The sequence below is a fragment of the Sarcophilus harrisii genome, chromosome 4 (genome assembly GCF_902635505.1).
Source record: "Sarcophilus harrisii chromosome 4, mSarHar1.11, whole genome shotgun sequence".
Lineage (NCBI taxonomy): Eukaryota > Metazoa > Chordata > Mammalia > Dasyuromorphia > Dasyuridae > Sarcophilus > Sarcophilus harrisii.
In genome coordinates, this window is record NC_045429.1 from 149,876,077 (window position 1) to 149,898,797 (window position 22,721).

At 34.8% G+C, this 22,721-nt stretch overlaps 1 protein-coding gene across 3 annotated transcripts in view; it reads right to left on the bottom strand.

Moving 5' to 3' along the window:
* Positions 1-22,721, bottom strand: part of PHACTR2 (phosphatase and actin regulator 2) — a 247,294-nt gene that overhangs the window by 104,843 nt on the left and 119,730 nt on the right. For all 3 annotated transcript variants that reach the window (XM_031937682.1, XM_031937681.1, XM_031937684.1), the window contains exon 2: positions 1,831-1,998. In XM_031937682.1, the coding sequence (XP_031793542.1) occupies positions 1,831-1,998 (168 nt within the window). The remainder of the gene's footprint in view (positions 1-1,830; positions 1,999-22,721) is intronic.

The following is a 22,721-nucleotide window of genomic DNA, read 5'->3' on the forward strand; positions in this document are numbered from 1 at the left end:
ATATTTACACCCATACACATATATAGATATAATACACACACATACACAAACATATAGAAATTACAAATCCTTTCCCATAGTTTGTCTGCATTGCATCTATTAGCTGTACCATGCTTCCTTCTATACAAGGTTACAATTTGCCGCTGGAAAAAATAAAGCCCGATAGTTTTGTTGTTTTAATGTTTTCCTAGAGTAATCACTCTTCTTAAATGTTCATTTTTAAAATTATGATTATTTGTACAGCTGCAAATACCTCAGAGTCTGAGTGTTCCCTCAGGGTGCCTTCCTCTTTGCTCTCTGTCCCTTTCACCTTAGTTGGGCATGGAGTATGTTTTTTGTTCCACAGCTGTGGGACCAAAAGACAGCTCATGTCCCTGGTCTTTCTCTCAACATATTCTTTCAGGCCCTGGACAGTCATTCAAAGTGCTAAGTTGTACTACTCATGGTCAGGCAAGCTGTATGACATGTGAGAGATCAAGAACAAAGCTACTCATAGTCAAATCATATAACAAAGCTTTCACCTATTTTATTGAAAGTTAAGTGCTATAATGGGTCTGATATTTATTTGTACATATTTTAATCTGATACTGAACTGTCACACCAAGTTTTTTTTGGTTTTGTTTGGGTGGGGAAGAGTCAGTTGTGTAACGGATCTTGGTTATAATAGAAGGGAGGCAAGGGGACTTCTTTCTTTAACTCATAAGGATGTTGGTTTTGCAAGGGTGAATGTTGAAAACTATCTTGCATGTATTTTGAAAAATAAAAAGCTATTACAAAAAATAAAGTTAAATGTAAAAGCATTTAAAACTTTGATGAAATCATTGATGACTGTCAATATCATCACCTATACAAAAGAATGACCACATAGTTCAGGGCTTCCAATCTTACCACTTAATTGACACTGTTCTTTATATCTATAATCTCTCAGTAACTAAATCCAGTGACCTAGTCTCCATCCTCAGGCTTGATCATTTCAGTATTTGACACTGTTGATCCTGCCTGGCATATAACAAACATTTAATAACTGCTAGCTTCTTACCTGCCTGTCTTCTTCCAATTGAATACTTTTTCCTTTCTGAATTTTCATGACAAAACTCTCTCTTTGTTCTCTATCTCATTTCCAGTCAGGGATTATCATGTATTCCCTTTCTCTCTGAACATGGAACAGCTCTATGGTCTGTCCGAGGTTACCTTTCTTTCTTTTGTTATACTGTCTCTACATGAATGGGCAGGTTCTATTTCACTTTTTGGCTCTGTATCCCAATATTTAGGACAGCTTCTTGTATCTAATAGGGATTTATTTCATAATTCATTCAAAAAAGGGACTCCCACCACATATTTAGTCAATGTATTGACTGTAGAGTTGAATGTAGAGTTCATGTTATTTGATATTTCAATTTAAGCCAATTGTAAGGCAGCAGTTTACTAAATAAAATATAACAAATTTCTTTCATGTATAACCACATACAAAAAGTTAACACATTTTCCTTTTCCATTTCAAAATTTAACTTGGACAATATCACCATCAGCGACTGCTCAGGTAACAGATGATAATAGTCTTGACATCATAAATTCCCTGTCATCCACAATTTTGGCTCTTGTCTCAGCTACAAAGTTCTCTACACAAGCCTGAAAATATATATTTATACAACAGAATATGCTTACAAACACAAAATGAGGAAAAGAGGGCGGATTCAGAATCTTGAAAGAGTTTCCCCTTAATTGCTCCACAAACCCAATTATGCTTTTCATCTACTTGACAAGGCCTTGCTTCACCAAATTTCAAAAATTGACAGGTTTAAAGCTCTACTAGAATTATAAAACTCATACCTGCTGAAGTCTCTCTAAATTTGTCACTGGTCTTCTTTTTTCTCCATTTCCAAGGTTTAAAAATCTTGCCTATAGAAGAGAGTTTGCCCTTTCTTTTGAAAGGCGGTGTCTGGGAACCTGTTGTGGGTCCATCTGAGTTTGCAATGGAAGCCTTATCCAGTCCATCAACTGTACAAAGGGGGAAAAACAAAAGAGCAAATTAGGACTGAAATAAAACAAAAGGTTAGACCATTAGCCTTCTCATTTCAAGAAATCAAACCAGCCAAGTAAAAATTTCTTTTCCCTGGCTATGCTGTTTTCCAGCCAAGAATATTTCCTGCAATATAAACTGAACAACTGACTTCATATTTGTTATTAGGGAAAGAAAATAAATGTTTGTTATTGCTGGGGATAAGGATAGTATAGATACATATATGTGCATACATACATGTTGTAACTATTGTTATTTAGCCGTTTCAGTCATGTCCAACTCTTTGTGACACTATCTGGAATTTTCTTGGCAAAGATACTAAAGTGGTTTGTCAATTACTTCTCTAGCTTATTTGACAAATGAAGAAACTGAGACAAATAGCACTAAGTGACATGCTCAGGGTCATAAAGGTGAGAAGTACCTGAGACAAAATTTGAACTCAGAAAGATGAATCTTCCTTACTCCAGAACTATCCTTTGTGCCATCCAGCTGCCCCTTATATACACATTCAAATATTCATACATAGAAACATAGATAATAAGCATTGGTGAATGTAGCTTACTAGTTCCAAGCAACATTCCCAGACTTATTTTCTATCATTTCCCTTGATAAACGCTATAATCAGGTTGCAATTCAGATTGTCCTCCTCCATCTTCATGCAAGGAAGGAGAATCCACTCATCTCCAATGGCAGCCCATCCCAATTTTCAATAGCTTATATTTTTAGGTAGTTTTTCCTGATGTAAGGGCTCTTCTCATCCTTACATAGATATTCATTCTGCCCTAACAATTTTCTGGAGCAGATATGAATACTACAAAATCCAAATCCAATCATAATGTGAGTGGTCTTATACTCTGCTTGGAATCATTGTGCTCTGTTCTCATTGAAGGATTAACCTATCATAGATCAAATTTGGTGAAATAGAAGATCAGAGATATAAAACAATGAATGACTTCAGAGGCCAGCTAATTCAACTCTTTTCTTACATATAAGGAATCTGAAATGCAGGGAAGTAGAGTTATTTTGGAACACAAGGTTTTGCAACAGTGAATGCTGAAAACTTTCCACGTATTTTGAAAAATAAAAGCATTATTAAAAAAAAAAAAAAAAGACTCCTCAATTTCCCATCCATGATACAACCTTCTTAGAAATTCACTTTCTTCACAAAACAAATCATCAGTAATTTAAATCTTAGCTTTTCCTGAAGGGAAAAATCAAAGTCAAAAGTAAGCTCTTGAATGAAGATCTGGAGTAATAGGTTGTGGTGATAAACCTGACATTTCAAAATCTTACATTTTCTGACAATTAACTTCTGTTGTCTTCATTTATTATGCATTTGAAATTCTGGTCATTTCACCTGCTTCTGGATAGTATCTGAGCCAAATGTCAGCATCTAAAGTATTTTCTTTTCTCCTTCCTTTCCATCTACCTACATATTAATATACAAACATGTATATATGAATATTTGTATATCATCTGCATATATCTTTCTACTTTCCAAACCTTTCATGATTAGCCATTTTATTAATTAGAATTAAGAAGCAACCATGTTTGGTACCATTAGTGAAATGGATACAGTTAGGAAAATTATCATTTCAAATCTAAACTTTGGGTCTCTCAATCTGGGTAGTTTAAATAAAAACAGTGACTCTGCCTTCCACTTAACATCTATTATTTCTTTAAATATTCTCAAAACCCCAAATGCCTTTGATCCTTAAATCTTTCTCCCAGACAAAACTTTACATTAAAACCAATTTTGGCAAGAGATAAGAAGGAAGGAAACATACTTCCCTGCAGAAAAGACATGAAGGACTATGGATATGCAATGTTGCATACACTGTCAGACAAGGTCATCCAGTCTTGACTCTTTTTCTTTGTCCCAAGGAAGGACTTGATAGTTTGGTTAAAGAAAGGAAATAACCAGAAATAAATGATATGAAAATAAAAGACACCAATAAAATGTTGTTTTAAAATAAATTAAAAACATTAAAATGTTTTATTCTATAGTATTTTAATTATAAATCTAATGAATTTATCATTTTTATAGAGATAAGACCCCTAACTATATACCCCATTTGCTGGTGGGGAGGAGGGTGTTCATCAAGTTCACTTGAGTTCCTAGTTACTGATAAACAAAAATCTTTATTTTTAAGATCCCATGTATCAATATAAGTTGTCAGAGGGGAAAGCATCCTAAATTTGAAATCTGAGAATCTGGATCAGAATTCTACCTCTGTTATTTTATTAGTTGTTTCATTTTAGGCAAGTTTCTTCAACTTCATAGTCCTCAGTTTCCTCATCTATAAAACAAAGGAGTTGTATTAGGTGATTTCTAATGTGTGATCCTTTTTTAAATCTTAATTCTTGTCTATTCATTAGAATTTTCTTTTTCATACTTTTTTTTTACTTGTAATATGTAAACATTTTGAAACAGAAATAATAATTTATTATTTGGGTGCTAACAGTGCACAGGAAATTTCCTATCTTGAGCTTGTTTGCCCCTGATATCTAATGAATTTTTGAGATGCCTCTCCCTACACAAGTGGGTTGAGTTCAGATAACAAGTTGTATATCTGATAGAACCACAAAAAAACAACTAGAAAGGCATTTTATGACTTCAAGCACTTAAGAAAACTACAATAGGTACACAAAAACAGAAGGAATTCATAGGGAGATGCAATCTAACAGATCAGTTTTAAAATTAACATATTGAATTTTTTAAAAAGACAGTTATATGAGATTGCAGGCTTCACATACAACCCTCCTTTTTGGTTCTTTGCAATAGAAGTATGTTGGAATCCTTACAAAGTGTTAAGTCATTAGAATTGATAGAAACGATAATTATCTAATTTATCATGGTTCAGTATGATTGATCTAATCCTACAAGGAGATGTTATGGGCCAGAACTTGAAACAAGGTACTAAGTGGAATTGAGGAGACAATGTTTAAATCTAGTTTAGAATTGATTTAATCCTACAACAAATAATGGTTTCCCAGTGACATAATGATTGGTGTGTACTCAGTGTACAGCATATAAGCAAGAAGAGCTCTCAGGGCCAGGGACAGAAGCACACTCTCAGAGGCAGAGACAGATTCATTCCATATTCCACCTTTGTGCTGGCTGGAGACATTCGGAGGGAGCTAGAGACTGAAGCTCAAGACTTTGAAGGACACAATAAAGGAATGGATTTTAAATCATAGCTGTATTTGAGGTGATTATTACATGGAACTGAAACTAAGGCTGCCTCCGAAAACCTCCCCAAGAGAACCATTATATTATAAAAAAGAAGAGAGCACCACATTTTGGTGCCCAACGTGGGGCGCCAAATTTAGTTCTCTATACCATTAATTTTTAAATTTTTGATAAAGATAAACTGGCTCCAGCAGACAGGTTTTATAAAACCCACCAGAAGAGCAGTGTCCAGTATGAGCAGCTCCACTATCTTTAGATAATCACCAGGTGATGTGGAGAGATCCAGAAAGTGGTGAATGGAAGGGACCAGATAGGTTAACTGATTGGGGAAGATGGTTTGCTTGTATGTCTACAGATGGAGAAGGAATCAGATGGATGTCAATGAGCCATATTTGCCTTGTCCATCAGAGAGAAACAGAAAAGCAGAAAAACTTCAAAACAAAGGAGAAGATTTAAGAAACATCTGACACTGAAAGAGCATGGCTGACAATGAGACTGTCAAAAGAACAGTCTTCAGGAATCATTGGATTCCCTAACACAAGATGAGACTGTTTCAGTTCTTGAACAGGAATCATTGGATTCCTTGAGATGAAAAATTGTTGATGAGACTATTGCAATACTTCAAAGTTTACAGGAATTATTGGATTCCTGGCACATGAACTAATGAACAATGGGTTCCTTTTGGACTATTTCTAGGACTTATGGACATGTATAAATTCTTCATGTTGATTCATGTTATTTCTTACATTACTACTAGCCTGTGTTATATTGCTATGTGCTTATGTAATCTACGTAATTATGTGTAATACCTCCCATATGATGAATTTATGTATACTTGTTTCAAATGAGCCCCTTTAGAAACCCACTAATCTGATTTGATTTCCCATTTCCTTTGGTGTTTTCATCTCCCTTCCTGAGATGTCAGGGAAGACGTGACCACCTTCTTTTTATGGTGTTTTTACTTCTTTTTTGAGCAGTCAGGGAAGGCGTGATCACCTTGTTTTGGGGGTTCTCATCTCCTTGAGAAGTCAGGGAGGTCATGACCACCTATGTTCTAAATCAATAGAAAACGGGAGATGTTGGAATCCTTACAAAATGTTAAGTCATTAGAATTGATAGAGGCAGTAATTATCTAATTTAGCATGGTTCAGTATGATTGATCTGATCCTACAAGGAGATGTTATGGGCCAGAACTTGAAGCAAGGTACTAAGTGGAATTGAGGAGACAATGTTTAAATCTAATTTAGAATTGATTTAATCCTACAACAAATAATGGTTTCCCAGTGATATAATGATCTCAGGGCCAGGGACAGAAGCCCACTCTCGGAGGCAGAGACAGATTCATTCCATATTCCACCTTTGTGCTGGCTGGAGACATTCGGAGGGAGCTAGGGGCTGAAGCTCAAGACTTTGAGGGACACAATAAAGGACTGGATTTTAACTCCTGGCTGTATTTGAGGTGATTATTACACAGAACTGAAACTAAGGCTGGCTCCAAAAACCTCCCCAAGAAACCTGCTCCCCGAGAGAACCATTATATTATAAAAAAAGAAGAGAACACCACAGAAGTATTCATTTTAAGCTGTGTTTATCATAGGACAAAATAATGAAAAATAAATTTTAAAAAGTCTAGAATTCACCAAGAAATGGTTTTATGTCACAGATAACAATATTAAGGAATGACATTTGGAAGCACCTTCAAGATTTCCTGAGGATCAAGTTACATTAAAATTTTTGAGGGAAGAGGTACATCTACTGAAAATTTTTAAAAAATGAATTAAGATGTTATGGAAAGATTGGTGCATAAGGCAGGAAATCTGGGTTCTTACTATATGACTCCTCCACTAAATAGTTGTGATTTTAGAAAAGTCTTTAAACTACAAGGATCTCATTTTTCTTTGCAAAGAGACTAGATTGGGTAATCTTTTAAACTTCGTTTTACAGTAACTTTCTTTGTGGCAGGCTATCTTTTGCTTTAGATGAACATACTGTCCTACCTGTCATCCCTTTTTTACCCCAGCTCTTGTTCCTTTTCTAGAACTATTTGTGCTTAGAATGTTCTAAGATAGGAAACTTCCACCCTACATGCATGCACCCTTGATAATCAGCAGCTCCTTGCTGTCATATCTCTGGTGAGATTCCTATGAAATTCATGGTCTTTCTCCACTCTATTGAGATGCTTTGTTGTATAGGATAGAACTCAGGTATTCCTATTGTAAGTAGGAAGGAATAAGGAGAGCCTGATGTAATGAGAGTTCCAGGTCAGGATGGTAGGTGATCTCAGGTTCATCATTCACTTTTCCTTTTCCTGTTATAGCCTGAGAATTATCTTATCCAGTGTCTGGTGATATTCCACTATTCCTCTTTTGGCAGAATAGAGAGATGTCACCTCTACTGACTGAGATAAGAGTTGTATTGATTCTTTGGTGATCATGTTCCAGATGTATCCTTTCCTCTCAGTCCCTTCTTCCTTGTCCTTCTGCCTTTGACTATCTCATTAAGGGCTACCAACTCTGAGACAAAAGATAAAAAAGGTTTCTTGCTCCACTAACCGATCTGCATCATCTTTGGAAATCTCTAAGTCTCTAAATTAGCTGGAACATCCTGGGACAAGGTCCTTTTCAGTTCTAGCATTCTATGATTCTATTAATATAGTATTCTTCCCCAGGAAATAACAAATGCTTAGTAGATTTCCAGTTTTCTTTATATCAGTTTTTATCAGATCTCCCTTCACAAAGGCTCAATGTACTAATAACCTAAGTGTAACCAACTTTTTTGAGAAAAGGAAGTGAAGGTGTCTAAACTACCCAGCTGAATCCATTTAAAGATCTAGAGGTTTATTTCACTTTTACAAAAACCTGCTTTATGCAAGAGCTAGAAAACATATATTCTCAAAGAGCATAGAATACAATAACAGCAACAAGAACTGGTTGAAATAACACTTCAAATTTTACAAAGCACTTTTCACAAAAACTCTGAGAGGTAGGCAGTTATTTCAAGTTATAGATTTCACAGCTTAAGAAACTGAGGAGCAGAGAAGTTAACTGACTTTCCTATAAAGGCAGGTGGTTGATACAGTGGATAGCATTAGTCTTGGAGACAGAAGACTTGAGGTCAAATATGGCCTTGATACTTAAAAACTGGGTAACCATAGACAAGTCACTTAATTTCTGTCTGCCTCAGTTTCCTCAACTGTAAAATTGGGATGATAATAACACATACCTCTCAGGGTAGTTGTGACAATTAAATAGATCATATTTGTAAAGCACTTAGAATAGTGCTTGGCACAAAATAGATACTTGATAAATGGCTGCTTTTTTCTTTCTTTCCTTCCATTATGACACTACTAGTAAGTGATACAAACCAAGTCCAATGCTCTTTCTCCTTCCCTCCTTAATTTAGTATATTTTTTTAGCATTCTTTTTTTTTTTTATTGAGTTCCAGATTCTTTCCCTCCCTTCCATCCTTCCCAATGAGAAGGCAAACAATGATATAAATTTTACATGTGAAATCATTCAAAACATTTCCATGTTAGCTATGTCACAGAAAAAGCCAAAAAGGGGGAGGGGGGAGGGTGGTGGTAAAGGTGGGAAGACAATTATACTTCAATTTGCAATTAGAGCTTATCCAGTTTTCTCTCTTTGGAGATGGATAGTATTTTTAAATTCTTTGGAATTATCTAGGACCACTGATCAAAGTAGTCAAGTCTTTTACAGTTGATTACCATTACATCACTGCTGTTACTGTGTACATGATCTCCTAGTTCTTCTCAATTCACTTTCCATCAATTCATATAGGTTTTGACATGTTTTTCTGAAAAAGCATCACAATAGCATGACAATCATATGCTACAACTTGTTCAGCTCAGTTCTCAGCTGATGTGCATCTCTTCAAATTCCAATTCTTTGTCACCACAAAAAGAGTTGTATAATTATTTTTTGTGCAGAGGTCCTTTGCCTTTTCTTTGATCTCTTTAGAATACAGATCTAGTTGTGGTGTCACTGGATCAAATGTTATGTACAGTTATATAGCCCAGTACAGTTTCAAGTTATTTTCCAAAATGGTTGTACGGTTCACTTAATGACAGTTCATTACTATATCTGTTTTCCCTTATCTCCTTCAGCATTTGTCATTTCTGATAGGTATGAGGTGGTAACTCATTGTTATTTTAATTTGCCTTTTTTTAGTCAGTAGTGATTTAGAGTATTTTTTCCCATATGATTATAGATAGCTTTGATTTCTTTTTCTGAAAACTACCTGTTCATATCCTTTGACTATTTATCAAATGAAGAATAGCTCTTATTTTTATAAATGTCACTAGTTCTATATATATTCGGGAATGAGGCATTATCAAAGAAACTTGCTGCAAAAATTTTTTGATATTACTTCATTGTCTATGGTACTTTTAATCAAAATATAGTTTCCCTGATTATCTCTTTAAATTAGGATATTTTTTACATTTGCTTTGTCTAACATCACCATTTCCAATCCTCTTTTCAACACAATGTAATGTTTCCAACAACATATAAATAACTGTGCAATAGGGCAGCCTATGATAAATAAAAAGGAATAGGTTAGGAAAAATGCCTTAAGAAATCTGAAGGAGTCTTTTAATTAAAGAAAGAAAGGGGTTATCAGGGAAGAGTTTTGGAGGAGTGACACTAAATTTGTGTTTAAAAAGAACAAGATGTATTTCAAAAGATACAGATAGAAAGATGGAGATTTCAGAAATGGGGATAGAATTGGCATGTGCAATGGTATAGAGAAAGGACCAAGAAAGAACAGGACTAAGGAATGGCAAATAATCCAGTTTAGTTGGCAGATGGAATATATAGAGAAGATAGTATAAAATATGGCTGAAAAAAATGAGCTGAAACCATATCGATGGGTGTCTGGATCACTAAGATCAGGACTATATAATCTTTAATAGACAATGAATTACCATTGAATGTTTTTGAGTAGAGGAATGAAGTAATCAGAGTAGTATTTGGAAGACTACTTGACAGTGTTGTTGAAGATAGATTGGAGAGGCAATCAATTGAAAACAAGCAGACCACTTGGAAGACTAATCACAATCTAGAAATGAATTGCTGAACTACTCTGATTGCAAAGGAAAAGGAAAGGAAAGATGCCAAAAAAGTCAACAACAGTCAACAACAACAAAAAGTCAAAAACAAACAAACCCATGTAACAAAATATTTATAGAAACATTCTTTGAAGCACGGAACTGGAAAAAAAAGGAAGCTTTCAATGATTGAGTGATAATAAACAAATTACTGAAATATTATTATAGTGAAATTTAATAACACAAAAAACAATTATTTAAAAATGCAGAAAAACTTGATAAGATTTGGTGGAGAATTACAATGTGAAAAAAATTAAGGTCAATATAACTATATATAAAATTATCACAATAATATAAATAAAAGTAGCACTAAAAATTGAATCAATCAATCAACAAGCATTTATTAAGCACTTACTATAAGTCAAGCACTATGCTAGTCCCTGAGGCTTCAAAGACAAAAATGTAAACATCCTATTCTCAAATACCTTACCAGGGAAAATAACATGTTTCTAAAAAGATATGCAAAACAATAACAACAACCAAAAAACAAAAACAAATAAAAATTCAACTAAACAGACACACAGTGATTTGAGGGAGAAAGTATTACAAGCCAGAGGAATAAGGAAAGGTTTCTGGAGCAGGCCCCTAGGGATTCAAAGAAGGGAGAATGGGAGGAAGTACATTTTAGGTATGGGGGTAGGAGGGACAGCCAGTGAAAACTCATGGAGTGTCATGCATAAGGAACAGCAAGATGATCAGTCTACTGAAGGACATGTGGGGCAAAATAATGGTCAATAATACTGGAAATGTGGGTTGGGGCCAGATTGTGAAGGGTTTTAAATTTCACAACAGAGGATCTGATCCTAAATTGGCAGATAAGGAGTAGCATGGCCAGACTTTTATTTTAGCAGACTCAATCTAGCCTCTGTGTAATCAAATATGAGGTGGAAGAAAGAATAAGAAGAGAAAAGGCAAAGATGATACCAAATTTGTCAACCTGTTTCACTGAACATATCAAAAGAAAGAGAAAACTTAGGAGAAGGACAGATTTGGATGGAAAGATGATGAGTTCATTACTGAAGATGTTCACTTTTAAGATGATGACAGACCATTTTAAGCAGTTTGGAGCTCTAATATTTGGAAAGAGATTGGGAATGGAGATGGATATACATACTTGAAAGTCACCTGCACGGAGGTGACAAATGAAGTTGTAAGGGTGAATGAGCTCACCAACAGAGAGAAGAGAGAAAAATAAAAGGAACCAAAGTCATAATCTAGAAGCCCATTTAAGGTTAAGGAGCAAGAAAAATGAAAGTGAGATGGTGAACAATTGAAGTATATAGTGTTACAGAAGCCAATAGAAGAAAGGATCTCAATATAGGGGGAGGGGTAGAAAGTGGTCAACAGTATCAAATGCTAAAAACAAAGTGAAAAATAATAAGGATGCAGAGGAAAAGGCCATTGGATTAGTGATGAGTGGGTCATCAGAAAGGTACCTTGATGAAAGTCATCCAGATTATAATCCTATAAACTAGGATATTAGTGAGTTTTATAGTAGTCAAGAAATGGAAACAATAAATACTTATTAGCTGTAGAAAGAATAAACAAATTGTGATATATGAATTGATGGAATTTTAATGTACAAAAAAATGTTTACGATAGTAAATTTATATAAATGTATGAAAAGTGAAATGAACAGAATCTGAGGCCTTGTCTCTAACTGTTACTCCTATTTCCATTATGTCTATTGCCTGGTTCCCCACAGTGATTTTTATGTCTTTCCATGTTTCTCTTGATTCCTCTTGATTCCTTGATGACAATCATCATATAAGGAGTATTTCACCTTCAAAGCTCCTCTTTATTGAACACTCTGATAGATAGTTTAGTGTTAACTGTAGAGTTATTTGGACAGGTATATGGCACAATGGATAGAGTTGTGGGGTCAGGTATCAGGAACATTCAATTTCCAGGATCCAAACCTGGCCTCAGGCACTCACTAGAAATGTGACCATGGGCAAGTCACTTAACTCTGATTGCCTCCTTGTTGTTTCCTATAATACAACAACCCATTACATTCATATATTGCAACTTAGTCAGCCATTCCCTCATCAATGGATAGTCATTCTGTTTCCATAAAAAATACTGCTATAAATACTTGGGCACATGTGAAACTGATTGTTATTCTCACTAGATAAAACTGCTTAAGTACAATTTAGGGAAGAAAATAAAGGATGGAGACTTGTGTCCTTGGTTTCATTGAGATGAAAGTCAAGAGTAAGATAACTATGTTATGTTTTCATTTGACTTTTTTGCATTTCTGTTTATCAAGGGGACCTGCCCAAGAATGAAGAATTCCAGCTCAGAATCTCAGAGAAGTAAAGTGACCATTAGTAGGAATTTCTTCATTTGTATAGCAGGCAGTTGATTATCTGATCTCTCAAAGTATTTTACATTAGGGACTATATTTTTTGTTTTTCTTTGCATCCCTAGCACTTAGCACAATCTCTGGCACATAGTAAACATTTAATAAAACCTTATTGAATGGCTGACTTTCATCTCCAAATCTTTGATGCTAATATTAAATTCCCCATATAGCTAAAATAAAGATAACCAAGCAAGATGCCATTTGCATAAGGCAACATGCTGTATTTTTAAAATTTTTTTGCTTCAGGACAAAGAATAGAATTATTGGACCATGCAGAAAAATTAATTTATTATCCTACTGATCCCATCTTTATTCTTTAGGTTTGTGGTACCCCATTCACCTTCCAAACAGAAGTTCTCTTCCTTCTATTTTTGAGAAGCAGCTTCTTATAGAAAATAGAACACTAGACCCAGAGTTAGGAAGATCTGCTTCAGATACTGACTTAGACTTTGACTACCTGCATGATCCTGGGCAAATCACTTAAATGATCTCATTTATAAAATGGGGATAATATTAGCACCTATCTCACAGGATTTCTATAAGAATTAAATAAAATAGAAGGCAAGAAGCATTTATTAAGTGTTTACTATATGCCAGGCACTATACTCAGTGCTGGAAAAATGCAAACCTTTGCAAATCTCAAAATACTATGTAAGTTTAGCTATTATTGTTATGTATGAGGAATTGAGATCTCAAGTTCCTTGAAGGATGAGTCTTCTCAGTTCAAATCAATTAATCAGTAAGCCTTGATTAAGCACCTACTATGTACCTGGCATACACAAAATAAAAAATAAAAAAAAAAAAAGAATATTAGACCATTAAAGGAACCAGAAGGACCTTTAGAAATTATTTAGCCTAACCTCTTCATTTTGTATAAAGAAACTGAGCTCCATATGGGAAAAGTGAACCCGTGATCCCCTAGTAGCAGGTGCTTTCTCCACAATACCCATAACACCAAATTTAGATAGGATGAAAGACAAGCCCATTAAACTCAGGCAAATCAAAGCAAGCATCCTTGTTAGAGCCTTAATAATCTAAATTGTGGAAGGGGAAGGAACAAGCATTCACTAGATGCTTACCAATTACAATCATCATATAAGGAGTATTTCACCTTCAAAGCTCCTCTTTATTGAACACTCTGATAGATAGTTTAGTGTTAACTGTAGAGTTATTTGGACAGGTTTATGGCACAATGGATAGAGTTGTGGGGCCGGGTATCAGGAACATTCAATTTCCAGGATCCAAACCTGGCCTCAGGCACTCACTAGAAATGTGGCCATGGGCAAGTCACTTAACTCTGATTGCTTCCTTCCCCACACTACCTTCCACCCCCAACAGGAAAGAAAATAATAAGCATTGCTGCTTCCTTTAGAATAACCTCGCTGAGGCAAATCCTACAAACCTTTCCATTAAAGTAAAATTATGTTGGAGAAATAGGTCTTAATTTCTTTTATAGAAATTATAGCTATTGAATACAGAATCTTTTTTACAGCCAGGCTTATGACTTTAAACTCAGATGTTTGAAATTATTACCAGTTTCTTATTACGTCTCTCCTTAATCTTATGCCTCTAAAGGGAAATGTTTTTTAAGACATCAGTAGGTCTACAAAGACTTCCATCTAGCCATGTGGAGGGACAAGAGATTCCAGAGGTTAAACTCTTGGCTTCACACAGAATCAATATGTTTGTGCAGCTGCATATTCTCCAGATTTACCGACAAGAACAATATCACATGGACTTGCTACAGGACATTTCACAGACAAAATGAAGTTGCTTGTTTCTGAAACTTAATGGAATTTGGGCTGTCTGAGTCAAAAAAGAGTCACTTGCAAATAGAAGAGCTGCTTTTAATGTAAACAGAAGCAGCCCAAGCTTCTAGTATCCAAATCCCTCCCACAAACAATGTGCCAGAGGATGGATGTGCTGTTCTACTTATTACAAGTAACAAGTTTGCCAGGAAAAGTGAGGAATAGTATGAAAAGAAACAATGTTTTAATCGGTTTCCCCCCCTTTTTTTTTTCTCACTTCTGTCTTCTCTCCTCGGTTCCTCTCTCTCTTCCTAGGGGTTAGAGGGGACTGGGGTGGAGGAGAGAAAAATTCAAAGAATCTCTAGTTAGAAAATTGCCCAGTGAGAAAGACCTGAAATTCAACCACATCAAAATCATGAATTAGCATGCTTTGCTTTGACGTGTGCTTGGGGATTTAACTTCAGGAAATCATCATAAGCTGTTAGATTTCTTCAGCTTTGAAATAAAACCAACTGGGGGGGAAACCATGTGATTTTAAGTAGGTGGCTAAATGGTAATTTTCCACCTGGGACAGACCTGTGACAAAATCTCCCACAGTGGATGAATTTAGCAGCATGGATACTGAATTCATACATTAAGTTCAAACCCACAGCTGCTTCAGATAGCAGAAGGGGATAGTGAATGTAGAGAAGTCTGGCTGGAAGAAGGAAGTCATTTTCACATTCCCTAGGGCTATGCCTGGTAGTAGGCAGTGAGTCCTGGGGAGAGCAAGAAGCTGTAGATGTCAAGAGAGAATGATGGTTTGCCTCGGAACTAGAGTTCTTAACTCTTTTTGTGACATGGATCTCTTTGATCATCTGGTACAGTCTATGGACTCCTCAGAATAAAGGTTTTAAATGCACAAAATAAAATATATAAGATCATAAAGGATGCTCATTATGCTGAAATATTATCAAAATAATACTTTTAAAAATTCATAAGCTCCCAGTTAAGAACCCTTACTTACAATAAGGACATTAACAAAATTCTCTGGCACCTAAGACCTGAAGATTTGTTATAATGTACAGCTGTAATACTCTAACGCAATCAATTACTCCCAGGACCTTTGCTTTCTAAGCTTGGGATGGATGCCCTTAATAACTCGAGGACCAACCCAAGGTTCAGTGTGTAGAATGCTAACTTTGAATCAGGAAGGTTTGAGTTCAAATTCAGCCTTAGACGCTTATTAGCTGTGTGATTATGTTCAAGTCATTTCATTTCTGTTTCCTCAATTGTGGAATAAGGATAATAATAGCACCTTCCTCCCAGGGTTGTTGTGAGAATCAAATGAGACAATATTTGTAAGGTGCTTATCACAGTTAATGGCATAGTGTAGAAGCTATATAAATACTTCTTCCTTCCCTAGTGATGTCAATTCTAAGCCTATAGTATAGAATACTGCACTTGGACCTAGAAAAAACTATATGCAAATCTTACCTCTGACATATATTATTATGTGTGTAATCCAGAGGATCTCTGAACCTTAGGTTTTTTTTCATCTATAATGTGACATCTATATAGTATCTAAAACTCGTTCTAATTCTAAATCTATGATTTTTAGTGAAAATGTTTTAGGGATTGCCCATTCATTGAGCAGTTAAGTGGGTGTAATAGAGTGCAAAGTCTTTAGTCAGGAAGATTCAATTTCCTGAACTTCAGGGGTTTTTTTCATCTATAACATGAAAGACCTATATAACCTCTAAAATCCTTTCTAACTCTAAGTCTATGATGTTTAGTGAACATGTACTAGGGATTGCCCATTCATTGAGCAGCTAAGTGTTGTAGTGGATAGAGTGCAAAGCCTGGAATCAGGAAGATTCATCTTCCAGAATTAAACTCTTGATTTCAGACGATTACTAGCTCGTATAACCCTGGGCAAGTCACTTAACCCTGTTTACCTCAGTTTCCTCATCTATCAAATGAGCTGCAGAAGCAAATAACAAATCACTCCTGTATTTTTGCCAAGAAAACTTCCAATGGAGTCAGACATGTCTAAGAAAAAATTAAATGAAAAAAAAAAAAAAAAGCCTTTTCATGTCCAAAGTTATACATATTTTTATAAATCCAGGATTGTCATGGAAATCTCTAAGGTAAGCAAGCCATCTTGAGGTCTCCCATAAAAGAGGGAAAACTGGGGATTCATCAAGAAGATTGCCAACTTTAGTTCGAATACATAACAGATAAATCAATTTGTCCCTCTAGAGCTGCTGAATTCCTAGTTATTATTTAAAATACAAAGTCAAAAATCACCTCCTATTTTTGTTTCCTTGTATCCTTGTCTTTAAGGGAGTCGGGAGTCTCATCTCCCTTATTAGAACTAAATAAACTGATCCAGGAAAGCAGAATCCTGGTCTTATCTCAATGTTGAATTTATCCCACTCTCACCCTTTGTCAGGAGACATGATGTTTATCAAATTAAAGTGCAGTAAAAACAGCAATGAAAAATAGCAGAACAGCTGAGAAAATGTATCTCCCTCCTTTCATTATAGGCAGGGGACTGTATATTTGTGGAATATGAAATACAGTCAGATATGATTGATATGTCAATTTGCTAAACTAAATTTTTCCCTTGTATTTTAAAATTCCCTGCTACAGTTATTGGAAGATATACTAATAATACTGAATACCAAAAAACCTTCCTTTTAATTAATAAATAAAGCTAGATAGTAGCTTTCTAAAAGAAAAAAAAACCCTAAAAATAAAAATTTTGACTTTTAAAAAAAGAGAAAACATAATTTTCAGCATGAAAAATGAAAAAAGAACTTATAATTGAAGATAAAATAAAGAAAATGATCAGAAACAATTTTGTCCAATTATATAGTTATAAAAATTAACTTTGAGGAATAGATAAACATTTAAAACCTATAAAATACCCAGGTAGAGAAAAAATATAGAATTTAATCATTGGATTTCCAAAAAAGAAACTGAACAATCTGTAAGTGAAAAAACTAGGACTAGATGGATTTATAAGTAAATTCCATCAAACACTGAAAGAATAATTAGTTCTTATGTTATATAAACTACAAAAACACAAAAAGAAGGAAGTCTATTAAACATGTTCTATAATACAAATGGAATAGTTAATGCCTAAATTTTAAAAAATTTATGGTCTTGAATAAAGTATTTTACCTAGCTATGTCATTTTTCCTTTATAAAATTTGAGGGGACTGAACAAAATAATCTCAGAAACACATTTCAGTTCTAAAATTCAATGATTCCATTATAGCACTACCCAAGTATATTCTTAATGTTACATAAAATGCCCCTAATAAGTAGCAAAGATTTTGTTTAGAAAAAAATATGTATTAAAATTTTTTGCCAAAATGATAATTCAGCCAATGGCAATGTCAGTTTAAAATACAAACTTGTTTGAATTATTTTAGAAAAATGGATGGTGGAAGATCATCATGAACACTGTCACCTCATAAAACAGTGAGATGCACTAAAGGATTTGAAAAACAAGTTTACCAAAGGCTTGGCAAGAGACCTAAATCTAGTTGGCCAAGCCAGAGCATCCCAAAGGGCTTTTAAGGATAAAAACTGGGATGAAAACACACAAGAAAAAATGGGGGTGGATGGGAAATAATATAAAAATTTCTGCACTAACAAGATTTTAGTCACCATGTTGGACTCTAATAGTATTTAAAAAAACATAGATGTACAAGACTAGCTAGACTATAGTAAGGACTAAAGAAGAGATAGATCCATGATTGATTCTGTAAGAGGGGAAGACAACAAATACTTGGGGAAATATTGGACCTTACTTTTTTTTTTTTTAAAAGGCTATTAGAGACTTTCCTTCTGAGAATTGCCATGTCAGCTGGTAGGGTGGACCCAGAAGGTAGAAGGGGGCTTGACCTCTGAGGTAGGAGGTTGTGTCTTACAGGTGTTAGATCTTTTCTTAGGACGCAGCACTAACTCCAAATGTCTCCTTTCTGCAGATCCACCTACTAAGTGCTGAGTGGGCTAGGCACAGGGTAATCCCAGAGGAGAGTGGATATAAATGGTCAGCTTTGCCATAGGCAGAGAGAAGGAGGCAGAAAGAAGTAGAGAGAGATAGAGATGCAGAAAGAGAGAGAGAGAGAGAGAGAGAGAGAGAGAGAGAGAGAGACGCAGAGACATACATACACTTGCTTTTGCTTCCTGTTAACCCCTGCTGAGATTACCAATAAAGAAAGGCTGTTTGGCACCTTAACATTAGTCTCGTCTCCATGTCTATCCAGGGAGGATTGGTATGTATGGCCTTGGCAATCAGTAGCCTCAGAGGTAGGAGGTTACAAAAGGTATACCTACTTCCTCCATCTCTTTAACATTATTTATAAGAATAATCTATAAATGAATAGAAGGTCTCCATGATGAAATGATGAGATGAGGAAGAGTAGACATTCACAAAGCAACATTTCATAGCAGACCTCATCTTTACAATGCCACAATTGGCTAAAAAATATAGAGCAAACAAGATTCTACTGTGTTTACTATTTCTTGATTGGTTAAATATATATATTTAATTAGGTTGAAGCCATAACCTTCAAGGTTCTCCTCCTATAGGTTAGCTCTCATACATATCAAGATCAAACAAGATTTCTTAAAATGCATAATAATAAAAGAGGTCACACTCAATAATATCTGATTATTCATATCGACCTGGGAATAAAACAGGGAGACATATGCTTAAAGGTATTTGCCACAGAGTTCAAATGAAAAGACATTCCCTATAAATGGCAAGATCTTTTATATATTCCTGCATGCAAAATACATATGGTTAAAGCCTCAGGACACCGCTGATCCTCACTAAAAGGACTCATAATTACTCAAAGAGTTGGGTCAAACAATACATACAGGAAAAACCAAATAGAAGAAGATTTACTGTCCAGGTTCTGATATGTCAAGAATAACCTAGAGAGTTAAATCCATTAGTGTATACATTTTAGACTGATATAGCACAGACAATTAACTGGAGCCAGAATTGAACAATTGAACAGAATTGGCAGATTTCCTTTAGAAAACTTTTATACTCCTAAGATTCTCTCTTAAAACAAAGACTTTTAAAAAAAAATATTAGTATAGTTCAGGTGATGCTGGATGGGCACACTGAACATCACAGTCTTAAAAGAGTAAAAGCTCTGGATTACATAAAAAGCAATGGAAAGGTATAAGTTGGATGTGAACAAGTTGTTGCATAATTAATCACAAACAACTATAAAGGAGAAAGGTATTAAGCATATCATCAGAGGAAAAAATGATGGGAAAAATGATGGGTCACTCTTCTAAGAGGGAGGGATAACTCATAGCTTGAAGATTTTACTGATATCTAAGAAATGTCAAAAGATGTAGAAGTATGTCCCCAAGATATAGAATTTATCTCCCATGGAGGATTATGGAAAGACATGAATAAGTCACACAGGATGAGAAAGTGTGGATGCCTTACAAATTTATACTGTTGTAGGGTCCACTTCCATTGATGAAATAAGAGATCCATTAAAATACCCAATATTAACACAGCTCTCACCCTGATTTTGTAAATGTCAGTTTAGAGATTGCACATAATTATTTCAAATAGAGTAAATAAAAGTTCATAACTCTTAACCTTACACCATTAATCCTGGCCAGAGTAGACTTCCTATTTCTTCATCATGTGGAGAAATTTGCTTTAACTTAATCTCGTTACTCAAGGATGCATAGTAAGCCAGTGAAGAAAGTGTAAAAAAAAATTTTTTTTAAAAATAGGTTCCCAGATCCCACATGAACAATTCAATTTAAACTGCCACAGTTCACTTAGCAAAGAAGTTAAAATAATACATTTTGCATTAATTCTTTACTTGGTGCCTCAGTTTACTCATAAATGAAATGAAAAGATAGGACTAGATAATCTGTAGTGTCTCTTCCAATTCTATAATCTTATGAACTAAATTAATTCAACAAGCATTTACTAAGTGACTGCTATGTCAAAGGAACTATGCAATCTATTGGGAATACCAAAACTAAAACTAAAACAGACCCTGCCTTAAGGAGCTGACATTCTACTGGAAGAAAAACAACTTACATATAATCAGATAAGTAAATAAAAAATACATGCAGAGTAACTACATGGCATAGGGAGAAGTCTAAAAAATGAAAAGATCAAGAAAACTCTTGTGTCAGACAAGGCAGTTAACCCAAGTTCTTAAAGGAAATTCATCATTCCAAGAAGTAGAGGTAGAGAAGAAAGACATTCCAGTCCAAGGATAGAGCCTGGGCAAAAAAAAAAAATGAAGGCCAGTAATGGGATGCTGTTTCAATAAGAAACAGCAAGAAGGTTAGTTTGGGCAGAGCAAAGGTTGAGAATGACTTTATGATATCCATCAAATTGATGCCAGAATATTTGCTGACCACCTATAAGGTCCTATCTCCCTAGCATTGTATAAGACACTACATGGGCAAAAATGAAGCAAAACACATAATAGCTTTCCACTACATAGAAGAGCTCAACATCTAGGGAAACAAATCACAAATATATGACAAAATAAATTAACAAGTCTGTATAACTAACCATACAGTACAAAGATTAGGCAATATTCTAGAGAATATTAATGTCTTCAAGGTGGGCTTAAAAAAAGTGATGGGGGCTCTAAAGATGGATAATCTATGACTAGGCAGAGGATGGCAGACATTACACCAGGTAGTGAACACTGTGTTGAGTCTCTTTAAAAAACTCTGAAGAAGGAATGAGTATGGTATGTGGACAGTGATCTAACAAGAATAGAAGGTAGTTGTTGAGTAACAGTAAGAAGTGATATTGGCCAGGTGCAGACTATATCATGAAGAAATTTGAAAACCAAGAATGAAAAGATTGGGCTTGATTTCATTTATTTTTTCATTCATTTAACAAATGAAAAGCTCTCTTGCAGTGTATAATGTATGATGTGTGACACATAAAGGAAGAATATTTCACATTTAAACAATACATTAAAGTTATATAAAGTCCTTTTTTTTCACAACTCTTTCAGGTAGGTATTTCTAGTATTAACTTCATGACAGAAGAGACAACTGAGGCTCAGATTAAAAAAGCTATTAAGTATCTGAAGTAGAGGCAAGATTTGAACTGTTATCCTAATTCTAAGGTATGTTATTCTATCCAAATGTTGCTTTAAAATGGTCCTTGCCCTCAAAAACTTATATAGGATGATATAGGGAGAAAAAAACTATACATTGATAACTACAATAAAAATGAAATATGTAATAAAACATCATCTGAGGCTCTAAATTACCTTGGCTTCTTGAAGGGTAGACAGGGGAGCACTAGCATTGTTTCAGGTTGTACAGGGTTGAAAATTATGTAAGTGCTTGGTGGTAATTCTAACAAAGTAGGTTGGAGCCAAATTATGAAGAGGCTTGAATGTCAAATTAAGTAAAAGAATGTGAACTATATTTAACAGGCAATGGGGAACCAATGACGTTTCTGAATAGGGAAATAATATGACCATGCTTGTGTTTTAGGAAAATTAATTTGACAGCACTGTGTAGAGTGGACCAAAAAGGAAGAGAAAGCCTGCAGGCAGAGATAATTTTGGAAGCTATTCCAATAGTCTAGATATGATTAGGAATCAGAGGAACTGGCTTGAAATCTTAGCTCTCCTGCTTACCTGCATGACCTTGAGAAAAGGGAAGGGAACAAGCATTTATTAAATGGTTACTATATATAATCATTCTGCTAAGCTCTTTACAAATATTATCTCATTTGGATAAGTCATTTAACTTCTCTGGGACTCAGTTTTATTTGTTAAATGTGGGGTTTGGATTATATAACCTATAAAATCCATTTCTAGATTAATAACTTCAATTTAATCATTACATGAACTTGAGTAATGGCAATAGGAATGGATATGAGAGACATCATAAAATCTTATTAATGAATATCTAAAACCTAATATCAGATTGTTTGCTGTCATGAAGATAAGAAGCAGAGGAAGCAAAAAAAATTTAGAACTTAAACACAAAATTCTATTTACAAAAAGATTTAAAAAACATATCGTCCTCCCCCCAAAATAAAGGATCTATCAGAGAATCAGCAACACACTGAATATGGAAAGTGAGTGATTCAAAGATAGCATCATCATTTCAGGATTTGGTTATTAGAAATATACTACTCATCTTTCAGACCCAGGTCAAATTCTCTCTTACCATGAAATATTCCCAGATTACTCAAGGTGATTTGTCCTTCCAAGAATCTGTCATGTACTTCTATATATTCA